Source organism: Micropterus salmoides, unplaced genomic scaffold, assembly GCF_014851395.1.
Source record: "Micropterus salmoides isolate LMB-PRFRI ecotype aquatic unplaced genomic scaffold, ASM1485139v1 Ms_hic_scaffold_13, whole genome shotgun sequence".
Lineage (NCBI taxonomy): Eukaryota > Metazoa > Chordata > Actinopteri > Centrarchiformes > Centrarchidae > Micropterus > Micropterus salmoides.
The window spans coordinates 8,664,820-8,692,221 of NW_024040374.1; the positions used below are offsets into that span (position 1 = coordinate 8,664,820).

The window sequence follows — 27,402 nt, forward strand, 5'->3', positions numbered from 1 at the left end:
AGTTTACATCGGGAGAAAGGCGGGGTAGACACATAGCCACACATAGACAAACAACCACTCACACTCACATTCACACCTAAGGACAATTTTAGAGACATGGATGGTGGGAGGAAGCTGGAGTACCCGGAGAGAACCCACGCGGCCACGGGGCCACGGGGAGAACATGCAAACTCACACACACGGAAAGGCCGGGGTTTGAATCCACGACCTTCTTGCTGTGAGGCAACAGTGCTAACCACTGATCCACCGCACCGCCCCCCACCTCCATATTTTTTGCTTAAATGTTAATTTTTCTTTCCAGGAGTGAGGTGAGAAAATGTATTATGTATGAGAGTTAAGTACAAAGCTGGAGTCAGGACATGTTTAGCCTAGTCCAACATAAAGACTGGATGCAGGGGGAAATAGCTAGCCTGGCTCTATATGACTGTAGCCTGCAACTAGGCTGTAGACTATTCATGTTCAGACTGCAGTATCTGGGGCTTCACTAAAAGACAGCGAGCTGAGATCAGGTACTTGGGACATAGACACATTTCAGACAAGCCTCGGGGCAAAAGTTGACCATGTTGGCTTCGATCGGCAGTCCAGTGCTAAATTCTCAGAGGTAGAGAGTCTGGTTTTTCAATTTGTGTCAGCGCTGACAACCATGGTCATTTTGCTGACCATTTGACCATTTGGTTTATTCAAGCCAGGAGTGCAAATGATGCTCACAGAGCTCTCCATGGTGACGAGGGGCTTCTGTACTGTGCTGTTTGCTCAGTTGGACCTGGGGCTGAACTTACACAGGAGCTAAACGTGTAAATTATTCTTTAACCCTGTGCTTCACAGCAGGGCTGCAGCTACCAGTAAGGACACTAATGTCTTGTCCTCCATATTTGTTCTGGGAATTTCTGAGGTTTAGCAACCTGGTGGGCAGTTTACATTATGCAGTTAAAATGTATAGGCCTACATGGTGTGTATTTTTTTAGGCAGAAGAATTTGTATACTTGGTACTGTATATTTAAAGGAAAAGTTTAACATTTTTGGGAATACTCTAATTTGCTTGGTTGTGGAGAGTTAAATGAGAAGATCGATTCCACTCTCATGTATGTTAAACGTACAGACAGACATACGTTAAATGTATGTCTGTCTGTCTGTCTGTATGTATGTATGTTAAATATGAAGGTACTGCCAGCAACCAGCTATCTTTTAATTTAGTTTAGCTGTAAACAGGGGAAGCCTGTCTAAAGGTAAAAAAATCTGCCTACCAGCACCTCTAAAGCTCAATAATTAACACATTATATCTCGTTAAGGCGGTAGGCCAATTTTGTTACCTAAGGACATAGAGAGACACCGGTTTCCTATTTCCAGTCTTTGTGCTACGCTAAGTTAGCCAGTTTCTGCTGAAACTTATATTTTGTACAGATATGAGAATAGTATCAATGTTCTCTAACTCTAACTCTCCCCAAGAAAGCAAATAAGTGCATTTCCCAACAACTCAAACTTTTCCTTTTAAATATGGTTCATTTTAGGCCAGCAAAATAAATTAATTCAATTTCTACATCATATTTGTATTTATATGGGGAAATAAAACAGAAAACCTTCATTTTATGGGAGCATTTTCTGATCATTTCCTGGAAATAACAATGTAATCTCATATTAATAACAGGGAGCATGAAGAAAAAGTGGCTGACTGAATGATAATAAATGGAAGAAAAAAAGCTTTTATCAATAACTATTCAACCATTCTCCATACCAGCTTGTTAATATTCAAGGTCACTAGTAGCTGGAGGAAGGGCTAATGTACAGACAAACACATGACATTCATATTCAAACAATTAGGTTTCTACTTTAGGCTACAGGTCCCTGGACGGACTGCACTTTACCCCAGGCAGCATATTTAATTTAATGCCACATTAGCCCTGGGCTCTAGGATTTAGGATTTACAGAGACTTTTATAATTTTATTGTGCTCCAACATAAACTACATGGGCCTCAGCTGGCCAAACAGATGTATCTGTTCATGAGTGTTTTGTGTTTTTGTGCAGAATGCTGAGCCCACTCCCTGTATGTCAGTCTGATCTCCTGTGAATCAACAGCTTGGATCAGTACAATTGACAAGCTAAATTAGCACATCATGACCAAATGTTCTAGCGCTGTGAGTCTGTCAACAAACTACTTTGCCTCACTTGTTGTTTTGTGGCTTATGATAATATAACTTTTAGAGATGTACCAATGTTCTAGTGAAGCTTGGCCTACTGTATACTGAACATATCTACATCCCAGACTTGACATTGTCCACTTTGGTTCATTCATCGTGATGCTTCCCCTCCACTTTTTCTATTTTCTGTAATTATGGCTGTCCTCTTCGTTGTTTAGCTCTTTATGCAGTCTCACCAGTCATGTTCCTCTCACACTAATTCCCCTTAGTTCCTATTAAGGAATTTTTTATGTGCTGTGTTTTGTTTTTTGGGGTAACCTATTTTGTTAAGAAACATGAAAGTGCTCCAATGCACATGCATTTGCACACAAACACAATATCTGAGCGCTCCTCAGCTGGATCTGTGAAGTTGAACTAACTAATATAATGCCATTAGCATGGATGCCCAGTACAGTTGCTTTTTTAATTCCACTTTCGTTAACCAGCAAAGTTTTCCATTTAGTAAACTGAACTGTTTACTCTAACCCCCATGACAAGCTATAATGAAGAAGCAGTCTTATTAGAAATGAAATAAATAAAACTGTGAATTATTATGGCTTCAGGCTGCAAAGAATCAACTAAAACCATGTTTACAACCCAGGATTGCCCGGAAAACATTTAAATGGAAAAACAAAACAATATGGGGATTCTATGGCCCCAGCAAGGGGAGTTTTATTGAGTAAGAGCAGATGGAGCGCTTTCATTCAGAAAAACACTGTAAGTAACTTTTCTTCAGTACATCCAAATGACACTTCCCCGCCAGGCTTTAGTTACCTCAGAGCTTTCATTTAGAAAAATAAGAGCATTTGAATGGCCAAACTGACACTCTTTCCACTGCTGAGAGGATGCATTGAGACAATGAGGTAGAGAACAGGGGTATGACTCAAAGAGAGAGCCGCCAGGATGTTATTGCCTGTTGTTTGACTGATGCAGACGGCTTCAGCGTGGGTGGGCACTGGATGTAAGTATCAGCTCATGCACAGGCACAAATGGGTGGTTGGGGAGTTGTGGGCAAATATGTGGAAATGTGAGACTCCCAGTGGCTTGATATCAAAACATATTCCTGCATTTTTACACACTTCAGCTGACTTTCAGTCAAAATTTGTCCAAGACACTTAGCATTACTAGCATTTATTGCTATATGTATGCACAGTTTTACAGTAAAAGAGTTTATTTAGTGGTACAGGATTTGGTGTTTAGTGTGTACTAGGATTAGACCAATGTGAGTTTTTGGAAGTTGACGTTTGTTTATATTTATTTATTAAATACACCTTTGTAACTCCAAAACCATTCCAACAGATTTCTGTATCCATTCCAATAGAGTTTGGTTTTGCATTTTGCAACACATATTTAGCCTTTTCTTCATCAGTGCTTGCAATTGTTTGTTCATTTTTGAACAGTCTATCAGCATTATATGCTATCTAAAGCTGCTGTTTTATATATATATATAGTGTGTAGTTTAATTTACAGTTACTGATGCATTTTATTTCATTTTATGTAATAAATGCATGAAGGAGGGTGGTTTCAAGGCTACAAAGAGCAGAGTCATTTTCTCCAAATCCAACTTTTTAACCATGTGCTATAAATGATCAATTCTTTGATTACATGTCTGTCACAAATACTGTGAATTTCTGTAGACAGTCCCCTCGACATCCTAGCTACTGCTTTATTGCATTGGCTGGGAGGGGATGTCTCACTGGGTTTTAGATAATAAAATCTGATGACGCACACGCTTGGCATTGGGACACTTCAGCACATACTCTCTTTCAGCCTGTCTCAGTAATTCTTTCCAAATTTTTTCTTTCCAAATTTGAAGATGGAAAGAAGAGAGATTCTCCATTATAACAGTCTCTCAATGGAGACAGTGAGAGAGAATAACATATAACCTACTTGGTGTGGAATAAGTGACAAGTAAATATGTGTATGGGGGGGGGCTTGCACAAACGAGGTGAAGATTGTATCCCAGGGAGCGGCTGTGACTCTGGCTTTATGAGTGACTCCATCATGCTTTGATGATGCGGTTATAGCAGTGCAGAGAACAAGCTGAGAGTCAATACAGTCCTGTCATTTCATCACATCATCATGCAAACACTGCTGCATATTGTGTTTTTGTTCAGAGAGTGCATGAGACAGAGAGATACAGAGAAGGAAGGGACCATAAGATGAATGAGAAATACTCATCTGACCCCTCAGGCTCTTCGCTTTGGTCTCTGTTGCTAAGCATTACATCGAAAACCTCCATCTTTAAGCCTTGTTGGTGTCACTACCAGATGTTATCTCCTCACATCTGGCACTAATGTGTGTTTTTCACATGTTGTGCATCCACAAACCCCAACAACCCAGCTCCTTGTATTTTCCAGGCCAGTGTTTCTGGTATTGTCACTAATAAGACCCATTAAATCTATTAGCCGCAGCTGTCTGGTTAACTCCTGTGAGACATGAGGGTTGCACGCTCACACATACACACACAGTGGTTGGATTGGGTGTGTTTACTGCATTATAAGTGCGCACATGACCTCAATTCAGCTGTGTTGCGACATACAGGCAAACCTCCATAAGAAAAGCAGGGAGGGAGGACAAGGAAGGAATGGCAAGGAAAAGTGAAAGAAAATAATGTAGTAGGGCTGCAACTAATGATTAATTTGAATATTAATTAATTTCTTTGTTTTATAAAATAATTAAGCAATGATTTGGTCTCTAAAATACCCTAAACCTTTTTCAATTTACAATTATTCAAAACAGAAAAAGCATAAAATCCTTGCATTTGTGGAGCTGCAGCATTTTAAATGACTTAAAGATTAATTAATTATTAAAATGTATTAATTTGTGCCAATTTGAGATGGTGAAATATATGACAGGGTTTGTCCTTTACTGCAAATTCTGTACGTATGTCAGTACATCGGACAGTTTAATGTTGGGATTTTTGCCATATGGTGGTTTGGGCACATGCTATCTTGGCTCATTCTCTTTTTTCCCTCTGCTTCTCAGACACTTTTGCTGTCTGTCTCTTCTCTCATAGGACTTGGCAGATGTTATGTCTCATGTGCAGCTCTGTAAGTGGAAATCTTGTGCTAACAGTGCAAAATGAGTTGAGTGGAAGAAAAATCTAAATGAAACAGCAAGTGTAATTGATATTTTTATAGTAACCTTATGAAATGACAACGTGAAACCCATATGACAATGCGAGGGGGTCAGTGGTAGTGATGAACCTACAGAGATTTGTTAACTGAATCAGCAGCTCCCCACAGTTTTAGGGAGCTTCGTAGCGAGTTTCAGTTCATTGTTTACCTTTTCTAATTGTTACGACCCCCACCAAAGCTCGTTACAAGAGGGGGTCGAACATAACCAAAGAGTCCAGGAGTAATGCAAAAACATAAGTTTATTGAAATAAACATGAAACAAGTTCAATATTTTACTCAAAACAACAAATCTGATGGGCTGGCCAAAACAAACAAAAGAAAGGGAAGCCCTCCAGACCAGCCCACAAAGGGCCGTAGGATCTGGAGGCTTCCCCTCTACCCTAAACCAATCCCTAACTAAACAGAAATAAAGCCGTGAAAACTAAACGACCAGTCCCATCAGAAATATAAGAAAAGAACAATAATCAAAGAAATACAAATTAATCGCAGTCTCAGAAGTGTGCTGCTGCCATGACTGGAAGGTGGACCAGAGAGAGAGCCAAGCGCCCAGACCCCTCTTATGAGTTTCTCCCCTCATCACCCAGACCTAAAACATCTGAGGGAAAAAACAGACATGAGTCACCATCATCTAGACTTGTACATCATGACCAGCGGGGGGGAACGTAACACTGATACACTCTCAAGTCAAGTTCTCAAGAGGCTTTACAATATGTACAGCTTACAGCACCCGCTATCCTTAGACCCTCAGTTCAGATAGGGAAAAACTCCCCCAAAAGCCTTTAACCTCAGGAAGAAACCTCAGGAAGAGCTGAAGGGATCCCCCTCCCAGGAAGGACAGACATTCAATAGATGTCATGTGTACAGAATAGTGCACCATAGTACAATTACAGTAAAGATAATGGAGATGACAAATGTATTGATAGATTTTAAACATGTCTGAAGAATAGATCTGTGGGGACATCGAGCAACTTCTGGTGGCAGGGGAAAGGAAACAAACACACAGAGGGAGGGAGAGAGATATGTGAGGAGAGGCTGAATCTCAGAGGAAAAAGATGCAGATCCAAAACATCTGGAATAAGTTGCGGAAAGAAATGTCTCCGGACGGCTAATGGTCCAGAGCAAGCCTGAGTCAAAAGACAGGATAAGGCACGAAACTGTGCAGAGGGTTAAAGACATGCAGTGGTTTTCAGAAAGTTTACAGTAATCTCGTCAGCAGCACAAACATGGACTATAAGTACTAGGCTTAACAGAATCTTTGAAACTGAGGCAAACGGATACTGGTCACTGTTACAAGGTAATCAAAATAAGCAGCTAGATGAAAGAAGACTGGGGTCAAAGGCCCCAACAGAGTCACACTGCCTAATGTCAATGGGTTGATTATTCCAGAGGAAGGGGGCATGATAGGAAAAGGGCCTGCAGCCAACTGATTTCTTTTTAACTATATTGTGAGAGAGGAGAGCACAGGATGGAAAAATATAAAAATATTCTGATTGTGTTTAGCATTTAGCAGCTAAAGAGCTAAAAGCTCTGAATGAGCTACAAGACTGAATATTGGACTTGGATTTTGTCAAGTGGCCAGACACACAACTCCAAATAAACGATAATGTTGTGCTTTAAATAAGGAGCTGTAAATAAGCAAGTGGTTTGCTAACAAGTTTGCCATACACAATATGTCAGTGTTGTGTCTTAATAAAATCAGTTATTGCAGGTTTAAATATACATTGTTATAGTTCATGGTTTGCTGGCTTTGAGAAAGAGTGGTCACAAAATGCTGCAGCCAAGAAAACTGAGCATAGGAGTGACTGGAAAACTTAAAAGAAACTCTCAGCCCACTCTGCATTTTGAATGGCACGAAAGGTGTTTCCACCAATATTTGCTCCAGTAACAGACATAGGAAGCAACAAGCAGAAGCTCAATTCAGACTTAAAACCATCTCTTCAGAAACCTGTCAATGACCTAAACGTAATCCTTAACCAATGCCCTGAAAGTGGTCACATGACCAGGAGGTTAAACTGTATTCAGTTTTTATTTTTGTCACATAACTGCTCGGTTTACAAAATCTTATGAATGTTTTTGGATCAAATCGTCAGTTCACAGAAAGGCAGGTGTTAGCAGGTTTTATTGTTCTCTCTGTGATGGATCCAAACTTTTTATTATTTGTTTTATTATTAACTGCATTAACCAGAACTCTTGAGAAATGCAGGGTCAGCTTGTATTTCAGCAGGCGTAGCTTTCAAAGAGACATTTGACACAGCTGTGCTCTGGAAAAGACATCACGGCACACACTAAGGCTTACATGATGGTGAAGTTAATGCATGACATTAACAAGCATGTGCACTCACACTGAAGTGCTTATGTCTTTTAAATAAAAGAATGAAGGGTGAGACGAACAGGCAGAGGTTTTATCTGAGTCCACTTCATGCTTTCCTCTGCTCAACAGGCCTTAGTCTGAACACTCCCACTGTGTGGCTGCTGCTGTTGCATTTCTCAGTAACAAGGATATTCTTAGTGTGACCCTGGGCATGATGCCAATGAATACAAGGATGTCCAGCACATGGACTTTCCACAAACATGGAGACACTGAGCTTGATAAAATAAATATTATAGCTATATGAATGAGAAACACAACTAGAAAATCAGGTGTTTTAAATAACAAACAGCAAAGACATGACTGTTTCACATGCTCAGAATAAGAAAATTCAAGGCAAGGCCAGACATGGATCTATATTTCAGTGAATTGTAATTGAAAATCTCTTTTCAATTAAGAGCTGAAAGCTTGTTTTGAATTAATGTCTGAAATGTCAGCACAAATCCAGCTGATCTAGATTTCAACTTCAATTTAGAGAAAAAGAGTGTCCAGATCAAAAAATATATGGGCAGGAGGTTGGTGTCACAAAGTCATTTTTCATTCTTATTAGAATCACATACTGTACATACTGAGCAACACTTTACACATTAGAGAGTGAAATGAATGTACATAAAGTCAAAAGTTTGCACAAATGCCCTGTGAAGGGTCAAACTAGAAAGTGTGTGCCCCACTTCAACGCTGCTCCACCTACTCTGCATACTTCCCATTCCTCCCACTGGCCTCTTCCACGCACAGTACTGACTACTTATAATGGTTAACTCATTGCATATGTTATAGTATCTGTAGGTAGCGAGCTGAACTGAGCCGGAGGACATGCAACAGTTGACTTTATTCAGAGAGCATATTGTAGAAAAAATCTTAAACAACATTTTTGGAAACACACCGTTTTTAGAAGATACAGTATTTACTACTACTACTACTACTACTACTAGTACTATTTAGTACTAGATTACATTTGGATACAGACATACAGACATTTTAAAAGAATAGATCAATATTTTGCTTTCTGTGTATAGTTCCACATTTTGAGAAATATGCTTATTAGAGAGTTAGATGAGAAGACTGATGCCACTTTAAAGTGTGTACACTAAATATGAAGCTACTGCCAGGGGACTGTTAGCATAGCTTAGCTTTAAGACTAAAAACAGGGTCAACAGCTAGGCTGGCCAAAGGTGTCCAAAGGTAAATCCACCTACCAGCTCCTCTAAAGCTTCATGGACTCCAAACAATTGCAAACCTGCAGCCATTGATCAGTACCACAGAAAGCAGGCAAAGTGCCAAACGCAAATCTTTCAGCCTGCCCACGACTCAAACTTGCTGTCTCTGACTATCAAACAGCACTGTTCAGCACTTTGTAAACCTTTGTTTTTTTTAATGTGCTATATAAATAAAATGGATTGGATTGGATTGAAACAACGGTAATAGCTTTAGCCAGCCTACAGTAACAAATCAACACAAAGTAGCGGACACAATATGTCAACAACCACCGAACAAATAGCAATCAAGACAAGCACCGCAACTCATTACACCAGCGCAGTATGAATGAATGGATGACAGCATCTGATCATGACCCACAAGGAAATTGTCGCTGGTCCTCGGGGACCCTCGTTATCAGCTGTGCCCTGGTGCATTGCACCGGTTGCACCATTTGTACTTAAGCCACTGCGAATAAGCTAATTTACCAAAATCTCAAACTATTCCTTATAGTACAGTATACACTTTGTACTAAAACCAACTGTACACTATCACACACATAAAACCAGTAATAGCTCTGAGGTTATTCTTGTAGAGCATACTCTCCAACAATGGCTTCATCTGACCCTATTTCTGATCTTATTTCCTCCCTTTCACAGAAAAGCACCAAAGTGATGGAAAGAGTCACAGCTTATTATGTAAATTCTAGTTACATTGCATCCTTTGGCAATCAAATATATTTAATGTGAATATGAAACAGGGTGCTGGCAGGGGGATCACAATGCAGCAGAATCATGTATTCATTTAAAATAAGAGATTACATCATTCCCTCCAGTGACATCATCCCAACCAGTCCCGCAAGCATGACCTCATCCTCTTGGTATGTAATCCCCCAGTGAGGTTTTTTGTCTCTCATGTGGAGAATCTGATTAATTATTCATGAATGGCTTCCCTGTTTGAGGTCAAGAGACATTTTTACACTGCAGACTGTCAACTCATAATTTCGATATAGTGTAAAAAGCTTAACTCATCTATTGATGATAATGTAGCACTGCTATCAAATCATCCCCCTAAGCAATGATGACATGGGAACAATGATGATGTCTCATAGGCTAAGAGACAATAGCTAACACTGGCACTTAGGTGATCTAATAATTACAATTTATAATAATGATTATTACATCACAGTGAATCATTATGGTACTATAAAGTGCACTAAAATCTATACAGTATAAAATAAATAAATATTAAATAAAGGAATTTCTAGCTCCAGTAGAATACTGTAGAAGACAAATAAAAAATGTCACATAATTATCAGAGCAAAACCTCCTGGTGTCACTGGTCAAATCGTTCATCACGGGAAATCTTCAGATTGTATTTATTTACTTGTTTATTAATTTTTGTAACACGCAAACATCTTTACATGAGCATCACATTACAACAGGATGACACTGGAGGGAACGATGTCATCTCCTCATTTTGAATGAATGCTGTAGGTGAGGCTGCTGCTACAGTCATTTTTATTAAATTTTGAATTAAAGGGAATAACCCTTACAAGTGATTAGCTTTGGGAGCATATAGGTTTCCACACAGACACAGGGAGAACATGCTCCACACAGAAAGGCCAGGGCAACCGGGGTTTAATCCCACAACCTTCTTGCTGTGAGGCAGCAGTGCTAACCACTGTACCATCGCGCCGCCTGAATAAGGCTCCCATTGAAAAGTATTTTTCAGCTGTTTTCATTAGGTTCCAAAGAAAGTCCAATATATGTTTAAAAAAAAATCATAAATCAAGGCCAGTTTGCAGTTTGCTTATTCATCCAGTTTGATGGTATAAGAGAAAGCTGCTGACACTTGCACATTTTTGCAATCATTAGTCGGTAACATGACTGTAATTGGACTCGGTGAAAGTAACAAAAGAGAAATGTGACGGCAGAAAAAAAAAGCCATCCTTTTCGTCTGACGTCTTCTTTACTAACTCTCTCTGCTCCTCTAAAGGGGTTTTGTGTGAAACCAGATCATGATGATCAGCAGCATTCAGTGACAGAGCGATGCCAGACTGCTGATAGTAATGAGCAAGATCCATCTCTATAAAGACCAGTGGGCTGCAAAATTAAAGTGGTGTGCCTCCATCATGACGCAGGTCAAGGAAATCATTTGCAAATGAATCTCCTCCCCACACAGGCAAATTTATGCAAGCACACATTGACGCATCCTTTCTACGTCATAAAGTTTGATAGTGACTGCAGGCAGTATCTCACTCTGTCGCTCAAGCTCACACAAACAAAACCTTTACTACTTTGCTTGTGAGGGCATTGTATTGCATTCATTCCCTGGAAGCTGGTCGTAATTTTAACCTGGGCAGCATGATGGCATTGTATTTAACACTGCTGCCACCCAGCAAGACAGCCCTGGGTCTGAATCTGCCTACCAGTGTTCTGTTTTGACTGCATATTTTCCCCATTCTTGCCTAAGGATTCCTCCAGATGCTTCAGTTTCCTGTCAAAGTCCAAAGGCATGCAGGTTCTGTCCATATGAAACCTAAAATTGTCCATATGTGTGAATGTGAGAGCAAATGATATTGTCTATCTTTATGCATTAGGCTTGTTATGGACTAGAAACCTTCTCAGAATATCTCCTGCTTCTTAACTACTGTGCATTGAATCAGTTGGACGTATGATACTTCTAACCTTGACCTTAAAATCAAGTCTAGCCATAAAATAAATGCTTAACCATGTGGGGACTTGGGGTTTTGTCCTCACAGTGTTGTTATTACTTACTCAGTAAACCTTACTGGTAGTATAGTACTGTGTACATTCATTGCCTGGAGATACTCCTGCAGTATGGATTGTTCAATGAAAGCAGCAGAAAGTATAATCAAATGTGTGGGATAGGTAATTTAACACCTCAGCTTTATTAGGATTTGCACTGACAGACCAACCATTTATATCATAATCATAGTCATAATCATATTTACTTATTCTAACAATCACTGTTACTAACACCTGTATATATGACACTTCTAAATGCCACCAATTAACCTAGTCCGCATGTCTTTGGAGGGTGGGAGGAAGCCGGAGCACCCGGAGAGAACCCACGCAGACACCCACACAGAAAGGCCGAGGCAACCGGGGTTGAATTTGAACTGCTCAACTTGAATAATTGCATTAAAAAATTAATTTGAATTGCTCAACTTGAATTTGAATTTATTAGTTTGAAACTGAATTCCAATAAACTTGAATCTGAATGTGATATTATGAATCTAAACTGAAACTGTATTTGAGCCTCACTAAAAAGTCTTTGTGTGCTTTCACTTTCAGTTCTCTCAATTCAAATTCAGTTCTCTAAGTTCAATTTCAAACCACAAGATACATATGCTGCCTAGGTTAGAATTACAACCAGCTTCCAGGGAATGAATGCAATACAATGCCCTCACAAGCAAAGTAGTAAAGGTTTTGTGTGTGGCTTTAGGAGATAACTTACACACAGCCGGGGCAACAGGCTGCCGGTGTGGAATACAGGAAGTGGTCAAAAACTAACGTGCTGATTGGCCGAAATAGCGCTCTGTGCATCTGCACTCGATTGCTCTTCCTCAAGGGCCTTGACCTGCTTGTGACCTTAAACTGAATCTTGTGATTTGAAATTGAATTTAGAGAACTGAATTTGAATTGAGAGAATTGAAAGTGAAAGCACACAAAGACTTGAACTTTTAATGAGGCTCAAATACAGTTTCAGTTTAGATTCATAATATCATATCACATATGGATGGATGGATGGATGGAAATTCAAATTCAAATTCAAATTCAAGTTGAGCAATTCAAATTCATTTTTTAAATGCAAGTATTCAAGTTGAGCAATTCAAATTCAGTTCTAAATTATTCAAATTCAGTCTGTACTGACACAAAAATCAGCCCATGGAATTCATTTGGACAGACAGCACATCTACCTTTTTGTTATTTTTTAAATAAGATTCAGCTCTTCTTTGTATGGGAGAGGGAGAGGTTTATTTTGTGTGGTGTGTTTCAACAAAATGCTCTAAATAAATAAGAATGGTTAAATTCAGAGGTTTGGACATATTGTCCTGTTTATTGTTTCCTTTCCTTCCTTAAGTTTCGCTATACAGTTAGGTTAACCCAGGATGCCCAGTTACAATACCATTACACTATTCTATGCTAAAGAGACTATACAAAAAACGTATTAAAATGTTGCATACATCTGTATAACAAGACTTATACTGAACAAAAATAGTTCTCCACTTCATTCCAGTACTACTCTCATGTATCATTCTGGACACCGCCTGCCCTGCACTCCCTGTTTACCACCCACATAGCCCCAAACACACCTGGCACAAGTCTGTACTCTCCTGAGTGCACTGCACTCTTCTAGTTTGAGAATTTCAGTGCCGTTTGCAGGGTCAACACCACAAGTAAATACTGAGCTGTAAACACAAATGAGTACTGCACTATTCATCCTTGTTTTTGTTTACTGTCCATCTTTACATTCGTCATACTGGCATGTTTGCCACTGACAAAAAACACCTTTTTCTCTCTGAATTTATATGTTCTCTCACCTCTGTTTCTGTGTGGCTGTACACTCAACATCTGCAAATTAAAGCTGTGATCTAGAGGACAAAATAGAATAAATTTATGGACACCTGGCAGTATTACAGTTATTCAGTAATTTCAACTGATGTGTCATGGAAGTTCTTGGCTTAAGTATATGACAAAATATTAGGTCACATTACCAGGACAACAAAATCATTCACTATTCACTCTTCTATGTGGAATTCCTTGTATAGCTAATAGTTACACAGACATACTTTCCATTCAAATAACGGATTATTGACTGGACTGCCTGTTCGCATTTGGAAAAGTAGGTTGACTTAGTGGTGTGGCCAAGGATCCACATCTGGATGGAGACTTTTTTCTAGGACAAAAACAGTGGGCTTTTTAGCGTTTTTTTTGTTTTTTGTTAAAAGGAGAAAGAAACAAGAAAGACTTGACCTCCAGACTTTTTGCACCTCTGTTTCCACTGCAATATGTTGGCTCTACAAGATGTTTTTGTCTGATAGACATTTGGAAAATCTGTGAGTTTTTTTTAACAGGTGGTTCCGTAGAAGTCAGTTTGTCTTATGCCATGAGAATAATAATCTTTATCTAGGAATATAGAAAGTGATATTTCAATTGTGCAGAGCCTAGTTGACAACTACATTTATCTGACGCTTTTATCCAAAGCAACTTACAATTGCTATACATGTCAGAGGTCACACACCTCTGGAGCAACTAGGGGTTAAGTGTCTTGCTCAGGGACACAATGGTGGATGTCTCACAGTGGGAATCGAACCCAGGTTTCCGACACCAAAGGTTTGCATCTTATCTAGCAAGTATGCGTTCACAAACCTAGGGTTTGCTGGAAGTAAACTAATGACTGAGCTACTTATCTACCCATCTACCTACCTACTTGTGCACACTCTGCCCTTGCACTGATTGCTCATGAAAATTTGTTTCGGGGGGTGACTAGAAGGTAGTCTTGAAGGAAGGGCTGGGATCTATTTTTTGGTCCGATACTTTCATAATCTAGCTGTTTCTGGCTGGTTTGTCCTCACAAGGGAGTCCTGACTATGTGACATATAGCCTACACAAACAAACACAAATAGTACTAATCATTTTATAACAATAATTATATAAATACACGGATTAGGCTAAACTAAGTGAGTAATAAATAAATAGGCCTAAATAGAAAAGCTTTGGAATGAAAGATTTGTTAAGTCATTGAAATTAAAATCACCCAAAAAACAAACAATTAAGTTAAGTTTTAAGTCCCACCATTACATATTGTTTTTATTTTTACTGCCGAACAAATGGTTGTTTCAAGTAGATTACTGTATATATCCTTAATGGTAGGGTTTGCGGAGGTGCCTCTGAATGCATCACGAAGGGCGGGGCGTCAGAGCCTCTCTTTCCTCTCTCCCAGCTGCAGCCTTCGGGTCTCCTGTCTTTATGCTGGGAGGATACGCTGGTAGTCAAGTCAATGAAACAGCAGTGACGTATGAGAAAGGGAAAACGATAGTGTGTTTGGGAAATCAGACACAAAGTACTCAAAAGATGGAGCGTGAACTCTGACGGAGACGCACAGATTTTCACTGAGGACTTAAACTCACCTGACTGAACTGTGACTCGGACATAGGGAAACCTGGAAACAGAACCAGAAGACATTTCCAAGAGCGATGTAAGAACACAGTCTCCTTATTACTAATTCTCACTTTTAACACATAATACCCACATAATGGTATTATATTTTTGTGGTTACCAACTGTTCTTTTGACCTTTGAGACTTTCTCCGCTTCTTTCACACAGAGGTGAGGAATTATTCACCACTTTTAGCAAAGTGACATGTTTGCTTGAATGTTTTTCACCGCTGATGGACTTTCCCGTCACTTCTGCATTTAGCACTTTGCAGATGTGCTATAATAGGCGAACGCTCTCATTTGTTTCAGTTGTTCAAGTATAGCCACGCTACTAAATAGATAGATCGATTGAGTGGGACAGTGCAGTGCATTATCTGTTGGTGAGTTTACTTTAATCTCTTTGAACTTTTAATTTTCTTTCTATTGAGAAAGATATATTTTCTAAGCTTTCAATGTATTATAGCCTAATAATCTGTCTTGGTCATGATGAACTTTTCATGGTAACTTAGTTGGGGAAACTTTTCAGGAAGGAAATGGCCACAGTAAATATTTGACACATGTGGGAAATGTATGCTGTTTGTCTGGAAAGAAAAAAAGATAACTTGTCAGAAATATGCTGCTGCTACATCTGATACGGGGAAACGAGCCCGAGCACGCCTCAATGCAGAGCAGCTTTAGACGGGCAGGGTGTGAGTCAGACTAGGATGAGGTGGAGTCCCTTGGGGACACGGAGCAGAGGGGGCAGAGCTTCCCTTACATGTGGAAAATAGTTTCAGATGGTTGTCTTGATCTAGCCTAATTGTTTCCAAAGAGGATAAGGAAGTTAGGAGTAAAGATGGCAGCCCCACATGGCAGCCGCATCAACTTTTTAAAATGGCTTTATGAGGAATGTCCACCATAGCTGAGGTGTGGTTGTACCTGTGTGTTGTGCAGATCAAATTGAGGCATAATGGACTTGGAACTTCTCAGCTGCTTCACTTAACAGCAAGATAACAGCTTTAAAAACAAAAAACAAATATTCTTAATTAATCAAATGAAAAGGGCAACTGACCAGTATGTCAGTGAATGTAGGGCTTCTGTTACCTGTCCCAATGTAGGCCTGTCTGATCTGATCATGCAAACATGTACAACTAGTATTAGTGGATAACCATGATTGTGTAAAGATTATTCTAATGTTTGCTCTGTGGTTATGCGCCAGCATCATAAAGTATGTGGTAAACTCACACCTGACTCTGGTTAAGCTTTGAACACCATTGTTATGTTCACAGTCATTAACATGAAAGTGAGTCTTACTTGCTGTTGGCATTGAGATTTCGATTGGTCCTTACTAGGCTTGGGTGTTACGACATGATATAAATTTGTCAGAGATTTTGTAATACGGTTTTACTGTGACAGCTATCCTATTAGTATCTCTGATAAGATTAAACCTCTGTAGGAAGTGTTGCAAATCAGTTAGCTGGATTGCTTCGTGACAATGTTTTTTTTATTACCTTTTTGCATTAGTGTCCTCGTTAAGCTTTCTGTTCTAGTTACCATGCAGACATTTCTACCTGTCAGTATATATTGATAAGTGATGACACTAGTACTACATGACAGCCCATTACTGTACTTGTCCCAGGAGCTACTCATGCTGAGGCTTTGTTTTGAACACCTGAAAGTGATGACGTGTGTGTGTGTGTGTGTGTGTGTGCGCAGTGCATAGGAATAGATGTGCAAAAATACATGAGATGGTGCTCAGTGTCATCTTTTTATCTTATGTCTTCCTGCAGTCTCACCTCATGCTGATGACGCTGCTTTTGCATTCCATGATTAATTAATTAAGTGGGTCGTGTTTTTGTTTATTTGGATCGTAAAAAACCTCTGTGCCAGCCTGTTATTGTTTCAAGTGGATCATATTCACACACACACACACACTTCAGCTCTTCCATGATGGTGCTGTTTTTCACTACATGCTGTGCTTGCTTGGTCTACCATGTCAATGCATTAATAGATGAGCTCACTGGCTTCTGTGATGTTACACTCTATTCATTTATTGCCTTGCTGCTTTAGTTTGGGGCCAAAACAAGCAGCAGAGAGTTTTATAATGAAGGTCAGTGTCAATCATACACAATAGAAAAATGTGAGAATAAATGATCACACTTTAATGGAGAGTTTGGACTTTTGGATCTTAAGCGGAGAAAAATATATTAAAAAACAGTAGCATCCTGTTATTGAACTGTGGGTTGTTGTTGTTGTACGAAATGATTCTGGCATATGTTGATGACCTCTAGAGAAAATAAATAAGTAATTTCACTGCACAAGAACGTCAGTGTTCTGCCTCTGAAATAGGATGTGTCCGAGAAGCTTTTTTTTAAAGCTACTACTAGAATGCAAAGAATTTAAGTATTTTATTCCCTAATGTGTTACACTTATATATTCCAATCACGACACATAACTTAAGTCCTGCTGGATTCAAAGATAACTTCACTGCTTCAAAGCCTTATAACCTTAAGAGGGCTCTGATAACCTTCTCTCTCTTTCTCTCTCAGTGAGATTAACCTCTTCCAAAGCCCAGCCAGGCCATGCTCACGCCATGACCACTACAATGTAAGTATTGCAGTATATAGACTATAGCAGTTGTTTAATTAAATCTTGGATGTTTAGATTGATCACTTTTAAAATGGTCCCACTGTCACAGATGGAGGTGACCACTTGTCTGAGTTTCGTCATGGCGTAGGTTTGTGGAGAAAAATAACAATAACATTGTCAAACCTCCAAAGGATGAGTTTGAAAGTGCTTTGTAGAATTTTAGAGCTTCTGATTATAAATCAGCAAATTTGATAATGATTTCTTGCAGTGCAATCAGATGAAATACAAAATTTAAGAAATGAAATGAAATAATCTGTCAGTCATGAAATTGTGAAAGTGGAAACAGAGATTATTGTTTTAGAGGATTTCAGCGACACAGATGAATGAGAAAACTACTTTTTTGAGCAGATTGAAGTTTAATGTTGGAGTAGGGCTGAGCAATAAAACAATAATGATGATTATTGCAATATAATTTTCCTCAATAACAATAAAATAAATGTTCAATATATTGTCAATAAATATTTGATTTAATTCATTAGATTCACAAATAATTTAGCACTTCATTTTTCTGTTAAGATGTTTATTTTGTTGAGGAAAAGGGACTGAAAAAACAGTTACTAATCCTATTTTTTGAAAAATTATTATATCTTAATTGTTTTCAATGTTCTACCTTATAATGTGAAATGATCCAGTGTTTGCCACGTTCTGACCATAAAGTGTAGTTTAACCACACAATTAACCATCTTCAATTTTCATTCAGGGGCAAAGTTTTGCCTTTAAACTTGATAGAAATAAGGATTTGACATTTATCTTTATAATAATCAATATTGAATGATATGACATGTTTTTATCGTAATAACATTTTTGGCCATATCGCCTAGCCCTATGTTGGGGTAGATAATAACAGCGCAGCCCAGTAAGTGTGGTTTTGGGGATGTGCAGGTGAAAATATGTCTAAGCACTGATAATGACCAAACTCAATTGTGATAAATAAAAAATCTTCTGGATTTATTTCTTGGCAAAGCTGTATAAAACTCTTCAATGTGAAATCCTTTACAGCAGACACGCCTGAACATCAGTAGGCATCACTGATCAGTGTCATGTGTTGCAATGCTTCACAGCATAGACTTAATGTCAGATGACTCATTACATCTTTAGAGAAATTGGTCCACCAGTTTTTTCATTGTATTGTGTAAGTGTTAAAGTCAAGTTTCCCTTCAATGGATTGGTCACAGTGGCACACCTGCCAAACCTTCCCTTTTGTCTTCCACCATGCCAATTCTTTAGAAATCATTTTTAGATTTGGAGATAGTAACTCATTATTCTATGTCAGTAACCTTGGATTGCTGCAATGTTATATCATACTAATCTGCAGAACAACCCTTTCCTGCTAATTCAAAATGTGTCAATGAGAGTATTCACTAGATGGTATGACAGCTCCCATGTCCACACTCTTGCATATGCACCAGTTGGAATTTGGAATTGAAAGATATTGCAAGAAAACGTATTTAACACATTTACGCCTGCATTATTTTTATGCAGAAACCCTGAATCAAATCTACATCCCCTGATATCTGACTTACTCAATTTCCAATCTTTCCTCTCTCAGTCTACATTGCTAAGGTTTTTGCTCTTCCTGCAACTGCAGTCTCAATTTCTTTCCTTCTCTCTATCCATTCCTCCATGATTTATTCCTGTCTCTCTACAGGGTTCAGTCTGTAATGTGGACAGTCCTGATGCATATTTTCCTGGTGTCCCATGGTGAGTTCCACCTCCAACACAACAGTTGTGACCTCTCAGCATGTAGGATGTCTTCTTCCACCTTGCACTACTTTTTGTTCTAAAATATTCACGTACAGCCGTAAAGGTTCAGCTCAAAAATAGTTATTGGAGGGAACTTTCCATATATGATATGATATTCACCCTCTCATATTATTTTATTCATGCACGTGAGGTTTTTTTTTTTCTTTTTTTTTTTTTTTTCAATTACGGAAAGTAGTTTAAGCTTATATTTGGTTTGGAGCTGACATTTCTATTTAAGTACTCAGGTTTTGAAGAAGTAACACTGGTCACGATGTGTAAGTCTATATAATCTCCAGATACACAAGGCACAGCAGCCTAGTGTTGACACTTTACTCCTTGAGTTTTATAGTGTTACAGTGGACAGATTTCCCATGTTCAGCTCATGTGGTCATAACTGCCAAAATGAAAACCGTTGTACTCTTCTTTTACAGTACATTGTGTTATCTATTCTCTACCATGTCCGGCATGCACTAACAAGGTCCATGTGTTTATCTCATGCTCTTTTTCTGTTCTGTTTTTTTGAGACACAAACACTGACAAATCCACTGGCTGTTGCCTCACTTTTAAAATACAAAGTTACATGCAAGATTTTTAGGCGTTGTTAGACAAGGTGTTGATATTGCAAAAGATTTTGGGGAACTGAAACAAAACCCAGACTTATTGCAGACTTGTGTAAACCTAACTTTACATTCTTTCCTAGCAGAATTTGGTCCTTTTACTCTGTAGTCCAGTTTTCATAAAGTAAATGAGTTATGTTTGATTACTGGTAAAACCTTGAGCAATTTGCTGGTAAGGGCATATAGTATTTACCACTTCAGGAGGAACTTGGGAAAAAATAACATTTTATTTAACTTACAAGACATTTGTACATATATATATATATATATTGTCCAAAAAAAGAAATCTATTGTTATTTTACTTTGCAAACATTTTTTAAATCAGGCGCTTTGGATACTCTTCCCTTATTACTTAATAATGGAATACATTGTATTGCATTGTGCACACTCCTTAGTATAATTTTCGATCATAACCTGATTGTATATTATAACTTTACAATGTATATATTTTCAAAAAAAGGAAATCAGACTGAAACATTTATGAATATAAACATAAATACAGTGCAGCAGCTAGGTGTTTTAATGAGAAAAAATGTAGTATAGATAAAAATACAAGATACTCCACATGCTGTAATGTGACTTGTCTGATGCAGAAAAATAAAACATAAAACTTAAATTATAACGTTTTTTTCCCTGTGAGTAGGTGCTCAGTGTTTGTGGCCAGAGGAGGGAGCCTCTCTCCATTCAGGTGCCTTGGACCTCCCATGGCAGGATGAGCTGTGCTGTGACTCACCTTCAGCCCACCTCACTGCGGAGGGAGATGATACGCACGCAAACCGTTCTGAATCAAACCTCCCACACTATAACCGCTGCAACTTCAGGGGCTCGAAAACCGGATCACATCCTCATGAGCCCTCTGCCGGTAAGAGTTCATTCAACACGGGTAACCAAAATGTTTCTTAACAAAAAAATTATTCATGTAAGTGGCAGTCTTTTTTTAGTACTGTAAAACACATATGCCATAGCTGGAAATGTTAATCAGCTTGTCCGGGCTTGTGGAGTTGCTACTTTCAGGGTCCTCTTGATAAGGTGAAGCAGTCAGTGCATACAAAGTGCATAAAACTCAAAACTTCTCTTGCCTTTTTGCTGGAACAAATGATGACTTGATGATTAACTTTTCCCACATAAATACATTGTTTTAGGCGCTCCATGAGGTTGTTATTCATAGACTTGACTTCATGTATAGGATGCAGCTGCATTAAATCCATAATACATCTAACTCAGTCTGGATGAATTCAGTAGAAAGTATATTTCTGCTGTACTTTTAATTTTATTTAAACTACTTTAATTTACAAAGAAGCCCTCAATCTACTTTAAAGAATATTCAAAAACAATATTTAAAAGAATTCAAAGAGGCACATAGCATTTAGCTTTGACATCAAAATCCATAAAATCCTGGATTACATTTAATGACATATTTTTAGTTTGTAGTTATTGTTTTTTATTTTGGTGCCCAGGAGGACAATTTTTAAAATTCTCTAGAGTTTTTAAAGTCTCGACAATATCCGTTCATGGCAGCTATGGCATGGTTAAAGTTAAGGAAAGATTGTGATCATGGCAAAGTATGGTTAGGGTTAGACAACTAAAACACTTGCTAAAGGTTAGAGAAAGATTGTGGTTACAGTTAATTAAAAAAGTGTCAGGTGTTGGGTGTGTGGCTGGACTCAATCCCTGGTCTCCTGCGTTAAAGTCATTCTTGAGTGGGTCCCCATTTTGTTTATGCTCTACTAGCCCACACAACATAATACACACACCTGCTGAGGGTTTGACGCTATTCCATGCTTAACTTGACAAGATGCAGTCAAGTCAAGATCAGTCTCTGTATGACGGGTCATGAGTTTGTTTAGAGGACGACGTTCAAGTGATACACTTGAGATCCGAACTAGCAACAGAGTAGCTGTATGATGTGGCTCCTGCTCATCAGAACAAACAGCGGGTTAAATGCGACAGAGCCTCACAATTCTGCCTGCAGTACCGTCCCTTGTCACTGATAAAAATGGCCTCAAAGATCATCTTGGCAAGCTCATTACACTTTAATGGCTTTTCTCCTGGCATCCCTCTGAGCCCCTTATCAGAGTGGATGATCATTTGAGTCACGTGCTGTGTCAATTCACAAGATAGTCTGGCTCACTAGGATTCAGTCAGCACAATAGAACTGAACCAGCTGTTACCTACCTCTTCTACATATGTAGAGTAGAGGAAATCAATCAGCACCACTCCAGCAAGAAGAAAATGTAGTTGAGTTTAAAAAGCAAATGGGGGCCTGTTCATGTGAGTCATAATTATAAAATGATCTCTTAATATTCTCACTGTGGAGGTGAAGATAGAGGTGAGGCGATATTGAGACGTGAGGGAGGTGAGGAGGATTTGTTTGTTTGTGTCGGTCTGAGAGGCTCTGTGACGCATCCAAATCAATGGTGATTAGCTTAGACATTCCAGCCTTAGGTCTAAGCAATGGTGATTAAAGAGCAAAGTTAAATGCCCACGCTGTGCCTCCCAACTGCTTTATGAGGTCTTTTGACAGTCAATAGTGTGATTCAGCTCCAGGATCCCCTGAGTATTTAACAGTTGTTAGTCATAGTTATTTTATTCACATATTTTTTTGCTGTCAGCACCAGAAAGACAGGTGTGAGTTAAAGACTGCAGAAGGCAGAGACTGAACACAAAAACAGGAGTTCTGGCCAGTCCTACTCTAGATAATGAGTCTATTTAAATATACAACAGTATATACAACAGTATCTTATGTACGTGAAATTAATTTGGCAGAAAGGGGACATGTTGGAGGTGTGATGTTGTTGTTAATTTTATCCAACTGAAAGTAAACAATTTTTAAAATTTTGAAGGCATTTCACATCACACATGAACACACATGACACCTTATTTAGAGTTAGTCAAATCTTGCATAAAGCAGTAACGTTAGCATTCTTTCGTAGGCAGAGAAGATGGTCAAACTGAGCCAGACCGCAACCTGCTACACAGCACAAGAGCAACAGACAGCAACCCACATTAGCTTTCCTGCTAAAGTCCACTTCTTTTCCAACTTACAAACATGAACATACGTCTTAATAGGTCACCTTAGCTTGAACATCCAAACAAACATTTACCAGGCGAAAATGCACTTGTAACATCAAGTTTGCAGTCTAGATCAGTATTGCTAATTCAGCTGCAGAACATTACACATGTAACTACCTGCAAATATTTCTACAGTCTGATTACATGCTAGTGTGGTCTATCTGTTCAATACCACTGACGACCATGTGTCTGCCCATGACTTCCTTCTAGCTGACTGAGATGAAAAGGAGCATTTGTAAAAACTATCGACCATTTTATAAAACATGTTGACATTATTTTTTAGTACAAAAATGGAGGACTAAATGTGATTTCAGTTAGGCTTTAAATGCTCTATTTATCTATTTAGCATTTAGAGTAATGCTCTAAATGCTCTTTAAATGCTCTTAATGCTTTTAAATTTTTAATATGTCCACTACTTCATCATCACCTTTTACTCTGTGTTTAACACAAATTAGCAAATGTTAGCATGCTATCAACACTAAATAAAGATGGTGAACATAAAACCTATAAAACATCAGCATGTTAGCATTGTTGTTATGAAGATGTTAGCATGCTGACATTAGCATTTAACTCATGCATGACTTTGCCTTAGTACAGCCTGACGTAGCCAGCATGGCTGTCATCTTGACAAAGACTTTCTCAAATGGTATTCTGATACATTTTTCAAAATGTATTTTTTAAAACCCCTAACTTAACTTTAAATTATTTAACTCTGTAACAATAAGTTCTACGTTAAGACTTTTAAACTTCTATTTTTTCCCTTTATGACTACATTGGCAGTCTGGAGCCCGGCCACCATATTGCTGCTTGCAGCTATGATATTTCATGTCAGATACTAAATTCTCAGAGTATTAAGCCAGACCGTTTTCTCAGAAACCTATATCGAAGGTCACAGTTAACTGGTGAAATCTGTAGATGGCGCTGATAGTGATACTTAACATACGTTTGTAATTTCTTGTCAGGCACCTGTTTGGACATACTGTGCAGAATTGATGAAAACTGGGAAAATTTCACTTGTGACGTTCAGTCTCATGGTCCACCATCAACCACACTGAATGCTGGTCTTATTGCAGTTCGCTTACTGCGTCTGTTGTGAGTATGAAGCTGCACCCTTTTATTGTTATTTGTTGTTTTTTTTGCTTGCTGTTTTTTGTGTGTGTGTGTGTGTGTGTGTGTGTTAGTCTGCAACTTTCCCCACTGCTCAGTGTGGGGTTAAGTATGTGTGTTTTCTTCGATCAGCAGACGGGAAGCTGTGTGATATCACACTTGCTCCAAGCATTTATTGTGGCAAGAATAAAGAGCCCAATTCACCACTGATTTAACACACACGATAAGAGATGTCACACATTGTACAGCTCTTACATATTTTACACTGACATTTTTGTTGTAAATTTAAACATAATGGTTTCACCTCAAGATCCAGTTTTTGCTACACTGAAAATCCACTGAGATAATAAAGTGACGTATTATCTGTTACCCAGGTCCCACAAAGAAGACACAGAGGTGAACGATGGAAATACTGCATCTGATAATCCTGTTGTCTGTGAAGCGGTGGATTCCTTCACGTGTTCAGTCGCTCTTGACGCTACATCATCCTTTGTCACCTTGGTAACTGTCAGCATCTCCAACGCTGTAGCTCCGCCAGTCCTGCTCAGAATTCCTGCCCGACCTGGTAAGAGACTCATTTTTTACTTTATATTAGTAACAGTTTGCAGTCCCAGGTTTTAAGATAAAAATGGATTCATTGCTTCTTAACATCTATTAAGTATTATTAAATTATTTACTAATCATCAATTAAGTCATTATTTACTAATCATGAACTCTTTATAAAGTGTGCTTATTATAAAGTGGTACTGAGAAAGGAATTTGTCAAGTAGAATACTTATCTTTTAAAGCTTTTAAATGTTAAGACAATTATTATCGTATACAGTCTGGTATTTTTAAGGGTTTAAGTATGACCTCACTTATCTGTTACTACTCTTACCTACTAAACTGCATTACGGTAACTTGTCAAAAAAAGCAAGTTTCCCTCATTTACCTTTTCTCTCGAAGTCACTCATTTACTGGCATTCCTAAGAATAAATTCAGCCATGTATGAAGATGATGCAGGCAGTTTCCAACGTACAGCTTCAAAGTGATGAATCCAGACAGATAAGGACAAAGAGTTTTATTCAGTTGTGAATGGCAGACGTGACAGGAATAGCCGAGAGCAGCTGGCCCTGTGTGTGTGTGTGTGTGTGCGCGCGAACACCCATGCTTTGAGATCTCCACAGTGATAAGCAAGGACTTTGCATTCTGTGTTTGTTCATCTAGACCTGTTGGATAAACTGACAGAGGAGAACAGAAACTGAGTAGTAACTGCATGTTGTCCAGATTTTTCTTCATTCTTCAGCTTCGTCCTTTACCTCCCGTCTGTGTTACAGCATCATTAGTAAAGCCATCATCCTTCTAAATTAGCCTTTTCTGCTCTTGAAACAAAGTTTTCACAATGTTTTTTTGTAAAAATCCAACCTTTGAATGGAGTATGGGGATATTCCAGTGCTGTCAGTGGCGGTCCTGGATGTTTGAATCAGTGAGCAGAACTGTACTCTAGTATACATATTCTAGGATAACTGTTGCAATAAAATAGTTTTAGGTATTTGCTTGTATGTCCAGATTTTTAACAAACAGTAAATATCTGTATTTGGACAGATACATGAGATATCAGAACAATGTTCAGGGGCCACTTTGAGCCTTAATAAAGTAAAAAGTGTAATAATAGAATAGCTACAACTGACGATTGTTTGCATAATCAATAAATCAGACTGCTATTTTCTCAATTAATTGTTTGGTCTGCAAAACAAAAGACAATAGTGAAAATCACAAAACGTAGAGCCCATTGCGACTTCATCAAATGTCTTGTTTTGTCTGACCAGCTGTCCTAAACCCACAAATATTAAATTTACAGCAATGTAAGATAAAGAAAAATATCCAATTCTCACATTTGAGAACTCAAACATCACATTTGGCATGTTTGCATAAATAATCATGGATCTCTATTGTTTTTTATTTCTCTTCTATTTTCAATAATGGTCAGAGTTGTGGTGCTACAGTTCTCATCATCCTATAGGGGATGCAGGCAGCAAGTTATAATGTAAAAATACACTGAACTGTTCAGTTGGATGACACCTGATGTGTGAACAATCATTTGTTATTATATTTGGAAAGTAATCAATGTTGCCTCTCCTTGAGTTACATGTTAGCCCTTCAGAAGAGAATTAAAAGTCTGTCTTTTCCCTGATGTGAGCATAGTCTGGAAAATAAATTGTTGAGCTATTACTCATAATGTTGAGTAATGTCTCCTCTCCCAGTAGGCATCTTTGTGGTTTTAGGAGACTCAATTGTCTCATTCTCTATTTGACATAATTGAGTGACGAAAACAGGTCATTATCCGGGCTGCTACGCATGGGTCACTTCAGTGAATGACTGTAACTATAAGTCTGGGTCCATGCCTTTTGAAATCCTCCTGAAATCATTGTCATGTAGTGCACATATAATTCATGGGGTACTTTGATTAAAAATCCACAGTACATGAGCTTGATATATACTGAATGTAAAGACCAAAAGGTGGAGTGAATTTGCCATTCATGCCAAGCAGAGAAATGTAATTATTCATTGCATGAAGATCAATACAGCCAATGCCACATGCAAACTTAGATATTTATTATTATTATTATGTATCTTCTAATTTTATGCATTTATGTTATTGTAATGATTCATAGGATTTAGTAACCTTTGATTAAAAAGTGAATAGATGTTAAAGCAGGATCAAAGTGGCGTTATGATTGTGTGTAATTTGTTTGGTATCTGTTGATTCTGCCTTGAAAGGTTGACTGTATACATGTGCTTCTGTTTTTGAGATAAATTTTCCTTTTCTTCAGTGAAACCAAGTCCTCCAGTAAACCTGTCACACATCCAGACCATTGAGGCTGAGCTGATTTTACACTGGGACGACCCATTTGACTTTGATACTGGCCCGCTGAGATATGAGGTCCGATACTCCTCCAACACCACTCATCCAGCCTGGCAGGTAACACTAAGAATTGGTGTAATATTACCTAAAAGGTGATACACTGAATGAGTTTGCTGCTGCACCCACTGAGAGTCATGTCATCTGAAAATATTGGTACCGCTTTATAATAAGGTGCCCTTTATAAAAGGTTTGAAAAATCTAATTAATGGCTTTTGGGATTATAGATCAATTTTAAACTATTAATCAGAACAATAGTTGCATTTTAT

At 38.4% G+C, this 27,402-nt stretch overlaps 1 protein-coding gene across 2 annotated transcripts in view; it reads left to right on the forward strand.

Annotated features, from left to right (window-relative positions):
* The window catches only part of lepr (leptin receptor), a 44,382-nt gene that overhangs the window by 2,339 nt on the left and 14,641 nt on the right, over window positions 1-27,402 (forward strand). Inside the window, exons 1-7 of one of the 2 annotated variants that reach the window (XM_038715327.1) lie at window positions 14,850-15,105; window positions 17,593-17,650; window positions 19,341-19,393; window positions 20,696-20,914; window positions 24,087-24,216; window positions 24,606-24,796; window positions 27,045-27,193. In XM_038715327.1, the coding sequence (XP_038571255.1) occupies window positions 17,637-17,650; window positions 19,341-19,393; window positions 20,696-20,914; window positions 24,087-24,216; window positions 24,606-24,796; window positions 27,045-27,193 (756 nt within the window). In that variant the 5' untranslated portion in view covers window positions 14,850-15,105; window positions 17,593-17,636. Of the gene's footprint in view, window positions 1-14,849; window positions 15,106-17,592; window positions 17,651-19,340; window positions 19,394-20,695; window positions 20,915-24,086; window positions 24,217-24,605; window positions 24,797-27,044; window positions 27,194-27,402 lie in introns of those variants that run through there. The other variant, XM_038715328.1, reaches the window with a different exon arrangement.